The sequence below is a fragment of the Camellia sinensis genome, chromosome 1 (genome assembly GCF_055761805.1).
Source record: "Camellia sinensis isolate YWXY chromosome 1, ASM5576180v1, whole genome shotgun sequence".
NCBI classification, from domain to species: Eukaryota; Viridiplantae; Streptophyta; class Magnoliopsida; order Ericales; family Theaceae; genus Camellia; species Camellia sinensis.
This window is the reverse complement of record NC_138961.1, coordinates 55,499,937-55,510,229: the sequence shown is the minus strand read 5'-3', so window position 1 is coordinate 55,510,229 and position 10,293 is coordinate 55,499,937. Positions and strand designations below refer to the sequence as shown.

Sequence of the window (10,293 nt, the reverse complement as noted above, 5' to 3'; positions counted from 1 at the left end):
AGACACACCTAACATAAATATACTTAAAAAGTATAATATTTGTGAAAAAATCTTTAAAAAATACACTAAATACAAAAAAAATACAAAAAATACAAAAAAAAAATTGAAAATTCAGTACTTTTTTTCATTTTTTTTTGTGTATTTATTAATTTTTTAAAATATTTTTTCACAAATATTTTACTGTTTAGATATATTTAAGTAAAGTACATCTAAAAAAGTAAAAACAGTACTTAAAATTTAAAAAATATTCACTAAAAACAAAAAACAAAAATACGGAAAACAAAAAACTCAGTTTTCAGAAAAATGAATTCAAAAAATTAAAATCAAATAGACTGAATAATTTTTTTGTTTTTTAGAATTTAACTTTTTCTTATGGTATTTTAGTACACTTTAAAAATATTAATTTTTTAAAATTACCCTTTGATAGTATATTTTCTGAAAATATTAATTGTCATAAGTGTATTTTTTGTATTGTCAATGAATTTAAAAGAAGAAATTCATATTATTTTATTCATTGATTTTTGAAAATGAACTAATATTTTGGAATAATAAAAAATAGAATAAGAGATTAATATTTTAGAACGGATGGAGTATAAAATTTCATAATCAACTTAGCATTTTCAAGGGCTAAAAAATGGCTAGTATAATTTTGAGAAATTTGGCTATAAACCCCTCTTACCTTCCTTTTATTATTAAAAGGACCAAGAAAAAAAATTATACTTTCAAAACCCCTTTATAATTATAATGTCTTGTATAAATGACAAAATTTATTATTTAAATATTTTGTCAGACTATTATACCATCAACTAAAAAGACCTCAGATTTCAGATTTGCCACAAATCCAATAGATTCAAAGACCCTCAGATCGGCAGCGGTTTCTCGGTCAGGCGATGGGGGAGATCGACCGAGATTGGGAAAGGAAGAGGGAGAGGTCATTGATCTTCGAGGTGTACAGACAGCTCAAGCCGTAATGAACCATATCTGAGGTTGATTTGAAGGTCTAACAATGGTGGTTCTGTGTTGTGAGACAGAGAACAGAGAGAAGAGTGAGAGAGAGATAACCTCTCAGCTCTGGCTCACTTCAAATCCTCAAGTCTTCCACCACGGTGACATTAGGCAATGGAGGCCGATTCTGAGAAGTTAGAGAGAGAGGATTAGGGTTTGAAGAGAGAGAGAGGGTTAGGGTTTGGGTTTGAAGAAACATGGTGATTTGAAATTGTTTTCCATTAATGGTGGATTTGAGCAAGTTTTCTATAATTATTGTAGATTGAAGATCTTTTGCCACCTATGGTGGTTGATTGTTGCAAAGTGATCTCCATTGGCAAAAGTGAAGAAAATAAGTTGGAAAGGGAGATTGTGCTTGGGAGCTTCTGGTCTTCCGAATCTGGTCTCACAGCTTTTGTTTGGTGTTCAATCACACTATTTGTATAGACAAAAGGCTGTGATTTGTTCAAAAAATTGATTTGTTTATTTTCGATCCTCTCAAGTTCTTTTTTTTAATTATTATTATTATGTAAGTTTAGATCATTTTTCGTTGTTGTTGATGATAATGAAGAAACATATTGCAACAGATACCTTTTTTTTTTTTTTTTTTCTTGTGTTGATGTTGATGAAAATGACACTTAGTGTGATTCAAAGTAGATACTCTCCTTAGATTATAGTAAAATTATAGCGATCCTAATTTTTCCCATTTGGTTGTTGTGTTCTGGACTTAGGTTCCGTGGTGTGGGTTGTTGCATATATCTTGTGTTCATCTTTTAATTCCATATATTTGAGTTTTAGGATGTGTTGGGCAGATTTGTTACAGGTTGGTTTTGAGTTTAAACCAATAGTTGTTGTCCAGAATTTTGCTTCTTCTCTCGAGCGAGGCTTTTTTCGCTCGAGCGAGCTCTTTGTTTCGGTTCTTCGCTCGAGCCAGGGTTCCTTCGCTCGAGCGAGAGTTAAGTGTTGCGTCTGGTGGCTCGAGCGAGAAGTCTTGCGCTCGAGCCTGTGTCTGCGTCTGGTTCTGGACCTGAGAGTTGCATTTCTTGGCTCAAGCGAGCTTTTCTTCGCTCGAGCGAGCGAGTTGTATGTTTTGAGTTTCTTCGCTCGAGCGAGAATTCCTTCGCTCGAGCGTGCTTCTAGGTTGCAGACCTGAAGCTTCGAATTGTTAGCTCGAGCGAGGATTCCTTGTTTCTGGTCGCCCGAGCGACCACTCATTCGCTCGAGCGAGCCTCTGTTATATCTGTACGCAGCAGCAATCCCCTTCATCACTTTTTGATTTCCTTTTCTCCCTCAAACCCTAGATCCGACTTCTCTCTCTATACATCTTCTCTCTAGGGTTTCATCTATTTCTAGAGTGTTTCTACCCTAGTCTCTTTGTAAGAAAGATAGAGGGTGGCGTGGGCTTCACTTTAATCTGAAAATTTGTGGATTTGGAGCACCTTGAGTTTCACCTCTCTTCTCCTTTCGGTCTCTCCATTTGAGGTAGGGATAACCTACTCTAATCTATGAGTCTTGACATAAATTTTAGTCATTTTGATTAGTTGATGTTGTTTGGTAATTTTGGAAAAGTTAGGGTTTGATTTGTAATTTTTAAAAGAGGGGTTCTTCATGTGTGAGTCAAACATGTGTTAAAGACTTGAAATTGGGAGTTGTTTATGAATTATGTGTGAAATATGAGCCTTGGGGGCAATCTTGTGAATAAGGGAAAAATGCCCTAATTATATTGAATAATTAATTTGGGGAAATGTGAAATTGGGTTGAGGATAATGAAATTGGGAAATTGTGGAAGTAAATGGTGTAGTTGGATAATTTAATCACTTACCTATGAAAATGTCAATATTTTATCTGTTGATAAATTTATTATATGTTTAGAAATAACTGCTTTGGGCTATCGGTAGAGGATAGTCTTGATTGTTGTAGACACTGTATGTTGATTAAGGAAAATTGAAACTAATCGAACGTGTTGTGTCATTGAATATGATGGTTGAAATAATACAATAAATATGTGTATTGATTGATCATTGTATGTGATGAAGTGCTTTAATACATTATATATGTATATTTGTTAGGGAGGAGATAGGGGATGTACTCCACATACATATGTGTTCATATACTTTAACAAATTGTTTTTGTATCATTGTTTGGGAAGAGATGGGGGATGTACTCCATATGTGCTTATATGTATCTTTGTTTGGGAGGAGATGAGGGATGTACTCCATATGTGTTTATATATTTTAACACATTGTTTATGTATGTTTGTTTGGGAGGAGATAGGGGATGTACTCCATAGGTGATTATATGTTTGAATACATTGTATATGTATATTTATTTGGGAGGAGATGGGGGATGTACTCCATAGGTGATTATATGTTTGAATACATTGTATATGTATATTTATTTGGGAGGAGATGGGGGATGTACTCCATAGGTAAGTAAGCTGGCCGGAGTGTCCGGGGTAAAAGTCCCGAAACCTTATAATTGAAGTGCAGGAATGAAGTTGTCAATTGAAGTAATAACTACGTGAGATGTAGTCTCATTTTGAATTGTGAGAAACGGAGGTGTTCATAAGTCGAGTTGTAGTCTCACTTAAATTGTTTGGGTTAGATAATGATCTATATCTAGGAATTAGATTGGATAAATAAGGGAGGTGGATGGAAACATAGATGTTATACTTGTTGGGCTATGAGAAGGGTGTGAATTGGGTTACACGTGTTAATCACTTGTCAAATGATAATGTTTTAGTTATTTTTCATATTGAGTTTAGTATATCTCTACTGGGTTTTGACTCACCCTACTTGGGACACCATTTTCAGGTACCGGAGACGTGCCAAATTCAAGATCTTTGCTTAGGAGGTTTTCGGAATTGAAGACTCGGTTTTGTTATTTGTTTTATTGATTGTATGTAAATGCAAGACGAGGGCTTTACCTATAAAAGTGTTAGAGCTCTTTTTTTGTGTAACCAAGTAACAACTTGGAAAGATGTAAGCCCACAGGGCATTCTATTATTTTTGTAAACATTTGTAACTTATATGAAATACTCTTTTGTAATATTAACTCTGATGTATGTATAGAGATGTGATCTATCTATCATGTATATAGAACTGTTGGGTGTTGGGATTATGTATTATTTTTAGGGCATTACAAAAATTGTACTTGTAGAATAAAATTTTACTCTGTAAAGTTTACTATAAGTTAAAGTAAAATTTTACTCTGAAATTTTACTCTAGTTAAAAACGTGTTGATTTACTTAACGATATAAAATTTTACTTTGAATCCGAGTAAAGTTTACTATGATTCAAAATAAAATTTTACTCTGAAATACACTGTGAGGATGACTTAATAGGAGAGTTGATAGATATGAGGGTAGTATAGTAAAATAAACAAGTTTTAAAATATTAAGGGGTTTTGAAAGTGCCTATATAATTCTTGTTATTTTGAAAAATAAATCAAACAGTGAGGAGTCTATTACCAAAATCTCCCTATAATTTTGTGTGCGAAATTCAACCCCATTTTTACTCAAAAAAATATTTTTTTTTTCTCACTACTAACTTAAATGAGTATTGTTGAAGTTCAGTAATGTAACAATCAATTAGAATATTAAAGGTAAGACTCTTTTTCATATATTTTTTAATTATCAACTAATTATATAATTTATATATTATTGAATTTATAAAATGAATCGAAAAAGTGAACTTATATATAAGTTTCTAACTTGAGCTTAAAAACACCATTTTGGATACATAGATAGCTTTTCCAAGCACTCAACAAATCTTTATTTAGAGTTTGCTTTACAACCAAAATAAGTACTTCTAAAATGAAAAGCATATATATATATATATAACAATCATAGAATATAATAGAAATGCTGTGTATTCTAAATTTTTATTAAAAAAGTGTCAGAATTTTAATATATGATATAAATTTAAATTTGGTGTTGTGTGAATCACACCTAAAATAAATTTAATTCATACCATTTAAATTCTCAACACTTTTTTGAATAAAAATTTTGAATATGCACATGTCTTGAGAATGCCCAAATATGACTTTCTACGCACAAATCTTCTTGGGCTTAAGCTTGAGAGGAAGGCCCATGGCTGGGTAGGGCAAGGGCTCACGAATGATGGGCTCATTTGGGATCATCTCAGCCCATTCATAATTTGTGACCAAGTGATGGATTAGCAAGAGCACTTCAATCCGGGCAAAATCTGCCCCAGGGCATATCCGATGGCCCGCTCCAAAAGGAATGTAAGCATAGGGAGGGATCGATCTAGGGTTCTCAAATCTTGATGGATCAAACTTTTCTGGTTCTGAGAAAATCTTCTCATCCATGTGTGTAGGAGATGTCACCCACATTATCTGCATAGTTAATTATATCAATAATGATTGGTGGCCCTAAAACATTTGCCCCTAATGCCCCTAATTTCCATTTTTGGAAACTGTTTTCTTTTTTTCTTTCTTTTTTCCTTTTTTTTTTTTTTTTTTTTTTTACCAAAAGTGGAATTTCGGGGCATTCGAGCCCGAAATTTAGGGCCCTCAAGCAGCGCTGTAATTATATTTCAATGAAATCGAGTTGTGTGGTTTGAAATACAACATCAAACTTATTATCATGTTTTGAAAACCCAGTTAAAGAAAAATCACTCAATTTAAAACATTCCAATAAATCAAATTTCAGTAAATGAGAATGGTTTCTCCCTAGTCTAGGTGTGGAGCTCTCAAATTGTACCAAATTAATTATAACATTTAAAAAAAAATAAAAGTTCAAATTTTGTCTACCCATTAACCTATTTAGGCTTTGTTTGGGAAGAAAGGTTGGGTTGGGTTTGGTACTATTTTAGCCACAAAAATATAAAATAAATTTTTTAGCTCAATAAGACAAAATATCACATTCAATCCATAATTACTACATTTTTTCTCTCACAAAAAGTCAAAAAAGTCAAAAAATCAACCCACTTCCCAAACGAACCCTTAATATTAGATTTTTTGTTTTTGTTCTTGTTTTACTTAGATTCAATATTGAGTTCGTGAATAGTGAACAAATAAAGTGCTGATGTGACACATTTGAAAGCTCGAACTCGATATTATAATCGATATCAAGACATTGAACTTTTTGTAAATAGAAATAGGGCTAGAAAAGGAGGGGCTCGAATAGCCTGAATGAGTGTTCACCGGACGTTTGCCAGGACGACCGGGTGAAAACTTGTCTACCGCGGTTGTCATTTTTGTCGACCGCAGATGTCAGCTTCCTCGCCGGATGTCCGGCCAGACAACTGGCCAGACATCCACCCGAACGACCAACAAGATAAATTTTGAACCATTCAAACCAAACTCCCTCTCGAGCCACCCAGCATTCCTCTTTTGTAAATAACTTGTTAAATACTATAAGCCAACACTACTACATGTTGCATGTGTATGCGTTTAATAATTTGTAGATATAGTATGAGTGAAGTTTCAAGAAGTTATTCCGTAAGCATATGATAATTTTTCGCAACTCTTCAAGTCAAGACAAAAAAGTGGGACTATACCTGCCAGCCTTTGGGAATGCGAAAACCAGCAAAAGAGATGTCTCTGGAGGTACGTTTGAAGTTGCCAAAAACAGGAGGAGTCATCCTCATGAGCTCTTGGGACACTCTCCATGTATACTTCATCATTTGTACATCACTCCATCCAAGTTTTCCACCATTTTCTTCTCTTGCCTTTTGAGCTTGTTTTTGCTCTATCACAATCCAAGCAAAAGTACATCATAAAATGCCAAATCATTACACCATGTTTGGTCAAACAAGTTTAATTTGCCATCTGACTTCTTTCAGAGGGTTTTTCAGTCAACTTCCCTAGTTGTAACATACAATTTTTGTTTGTATGGGTCTGTAGGCGTATATGATTTCAATGATAAGGTGGTAGATCTATTCTAAAATGTTAAGAAGACAGAAATTATTAAATACAGAATGAATTACAGACATTTACATGATTGTAAAGTCTACACTCTGTGAGACCCACAATTACGTGAGTATCCGTTTTTCATTTTATGTTTAGTTTCTATATTAGTAGTATTATTCTATAATGCTAACTTTATGACAAGAAATTAATTAGTGCAAACACAAAAAAATTCTTCTAAAATAATATATCAGTAACATTCACTGTAACAAATTAATGTTTTAGAGACAACAAAAATTTAGATACAAAAGCACTTTTTATAGGTGAATTTTTTTTAGTTGTCAAAAGTATCATTATTGTATTTTTAGTGACAAAATTAAATTTGGAATCAAATTTTTTGTCTAAAATATAATCTTTTTTTACCCCAAATTGTGTTGTCCCTAAAGTGAATTTATTGGCAACATTTCTAAAATTTTATTGCTAAAAATCATTTTTTAAAAATATTTCAGGACGATTTTTTACCGATAACCCTTATGACAATAGAAATCAGTCTCCAAATATTATTTGCAACAAATTTTTTACTTTTGGAGGAAAAAAAAAATGTTTGGATCCTGTTTGGTTTCAATTTTCTATAAATTCAATTTTTTGTTTTTGTTTTTCATTTTTTTTTTGTTTTTAGTGAATATTTTTGAAATTTTAAGTATTTTTTTTAATTTTTTAGATGTACCTTACTTAGATGTATCTAAAAAATAAAATATCTGTGAAAAAATATTTTAAAATTTTAATAAATACACAAAAATATGAAAAATATACTTTTTTTTTTGTATTTAGTGAATTTATTAAAGATTTTTTTCACAAAAATTATACTTTTAAAATATATTTATGTTAGGTGTATTTAAAAATTAAAAAAAAAATTGTTTAAAATATTAAAAATATTCAGTGAAAACAAAAAAAAAAATACGAAAAATAAAAAAGTAATTTTTTTTGAAAAGTGAATTCTCAAACCCAAAACCAAGCATACTTATAATTATAGTATTTTTGAAAAATCACATCGTTCTTGAAAAATTCATTTGTATAGATATACCTTCCAGCACCTTGCTTCTAACCTCAGCATCTCTGGCTAGAAGCCTCAGAAACATGCTTAGAACAATGGTAGTGGTGTCATGGCTTGCCATCATGAGAGTTACAAAATTGTCAATTATTTCCTCTTCTGGAAGAAGTTCACCATTTTCATCCCTCAGAGCAACAAAGGTTGAGACCATATTGTCATCAGGTCTGACCTTCCCCTCTTCCATTTCTCTTCTCTTTCTGCTGATCAATTGGGAGAACAATTTACATATCCGACGCCTCGCCTGCATCGCTTTTCCAAATGCGGTCCCTGGAAGGTTCAAGGGAATTGCCCATGTTCCTTTGACAGCAAGTATAAAATCTGCGAAAAGCGCGTCTTTCTCCTTCCCTTCTGGCAATCCAAACAGTAGGCTGCAAGTGACTTTGAATGTGATTCTCTTCATTAGTCTCACCCCATGTGTTGAATCCTTCCCATTGAGTTCCTGCAATGAAATTTAGTTCACATGAAATTTAGAGTAGTGCTTTTAAAGCCGAGGTTTTAAGATTAATATGGCGAGAATTGATTGGTCAGTGTTACAGCAGACTGATAGCGTTGTCCAACACCTCAATTAATATCAAGCTGACTAATAGCTTGCATATCATCCTTTTCATTTCTCTAATGCTGTATTTGGTTAGGAATTTATGAAGGGATTTAGAAATAAAAAAGAAAAAGGTGTGTGAAGTTAAATGAAATATAAGTATATTTTATTTTTATTTCACCTACCTTTTCTCTTTTCCTTTTCAAATTCCTTCTCAAATTCCCTAACCAGTGTAATTTAAATCAGGTAAAAGGCGTTTAATAGACAATATTATTTTTTTCATTTTTCTAAGGAGAGTGCTTTCAACGTTTGCAAGCTTTAACATGCCGAGCTCTGATTGGTTAGTTTTAGTGTACACCCAAATACAATGCTGACCAATCAATATTGTTCAACACATCAGTCGATTTCAAGGTGGAGCTATTCAAGCTATTGGCATATCATTTTCTTGTTTCCCTAATGGGAAGTGCAGACCATGGAGCAAAATTATATATTAATGAACAAAAACACTTTGTTAATCAACCAAAAATAAGCTAATTCCTTTAGGCCTTTTCTGACAAAATTTGAATTATTTTCGTATTTAATGAATTTTCTTAAAATATATTTTGGATTGTCTACTCTACACAGATCTTAAAAAAAAAAGTCATCTTAGAGATTTTACTTGGAATAGTTGTTGCTTCACTAGTGAGTCCATTTCACCAACAAAACTTTGAAGGCTCTCAGGCTTGAGAAAGGTCATCATTGCACCCCTAATAAGTTTGTGTCTTGATCCTGTGACCTCAAAGATGCTATGCTTTCCAAGTATGCTACTTGAAGATTGTGGTAGGTTGCTAACAAAGCCATTATCACCCCCACTGAACACTAACTTATTACCAGCTTGCCCAGTGATGACAATCGCCTTTGAACCGATCAATGAGGTCTTAAACACCGGTCCATACTTGGTGATGCGGTCTGCGATCCATTGGACTGTTGTGTCTTGCTTCTGAGCCTTGAGAAAACTTAGGGTTTCTCCAACAAATGGAAACCCCAAGGATCCAGGCGGGAGGTTTTTGCCTCGTTGAAGAGAGACTTTGAGCTTGAAGTACGCTCCAAGTAGGGCTATAATGGTCAATAGAATAATAGTTTGAAATGGAAGTTTTGAATCAAGAGAGGGAACTTCAAGGTTAGAAGGAACCTCCATTGTCACTTGGTATGTAGATGAAGATGCATGTTGGGGTTTATATAGAGAGAAAATCTTAGAACTAATAAATAAATCATAAAATAGTCTTAGAATTAGGGATAAGTGTCATGTTGTGTTGGTAGTATTTGTGTCATATTAAAATTATTTCAACACTAACTCAATCCATTTATTTTTCGTATTATTGTGTTGTGTTATTTTTTATTCATGTTCGATTCATGTTGTGTTAACGAATAATATCAAAAAAATTTATTCTCAGTTAAAAATACCAAGTATATGGCAAACCTACAAATTTTCTTCACTAATTTAATTTGATGAAACTAATTTCTTCTAAATAAACTTATTTATAAAAATATTTGATCAATTTCATTTTCCTATTTTACATTTTTTTATTCAGTTGGATTAAGTTATACGGAGTTTTAATAAAAAATGTCCTAACACCCTTTAGTGAAAATAGTATCAAAATGTTATTAAACAGGTTACTTATATCAACTTTTGTTATTTAAGTTTACTCTAATTTGACTCATATAGTATTCATATTATTAGGTCATATCGTGTCCATATTGAAAATTAATAAATCATAACTCACTAACTTTGTGTACAATTCAAATTGGATAA

At 32.5% G+C, this 10,293-nt stretch overlaps 1 protein-coding gene across 1 annotated transcript; it reads right to left on the bottom strand.

Moving 5' to 3' along the window:
- Positions 1–4,696: 4,696 nt before the first annotated feature.
- Positions 4,697–9,680, bottom strand: LOC114317422 (cytochrome P450 716B1). The gene is made up of 4 exons (XM_028264122.2): positions 9,160–9,680; positions 7,940–8,405; positions 6,507–6,697; positions 4,697–5,340 (listed from the first exon to the last, which is right to left on the bottom strand). Exons 1-4 carry the CDS (start codon positions 9,676–9,678, stop codon positions 5,032–5,034), a joined length of 1,485 nt encoding a protein of 494 aa, XP_028119923.2. The 5' UTR covers positions 9,679–9,680; the 3' UTR covers positions 4,697–5,031.
- Between the last annotated feature and the right edge of the window lie 613 nt (positions 9,681–10,293).

What these genes read in the sequence shown, in the direction of transcription:
- LOC114317422 (XM_028264122.2), bottom strand. Translation starts at nt 9,678, where the DNA reads ATGGAGGTTCCTTCTAACCTTGAAGTTCCCTCTCTTGATTCAAAACTT. An exon ending in TAGAAGCAAGGTGCTGGAAG is followed by an intron (nt 6,698 to 7,939) that starts GTATATCTATAC and finishes GGATTGTGATAG; the next exon opens with AGCAAAAACAAGCTCAAAAG. An exon ending in GCATTCCCAAAGGCTGGCAG is followed by an intron (nt 5,341 to 6,506) that starts GTATAGTCCCAC and finishes TTAACTATGCAG; the next exon opens with ATAATGTGGGTGACATCTCC.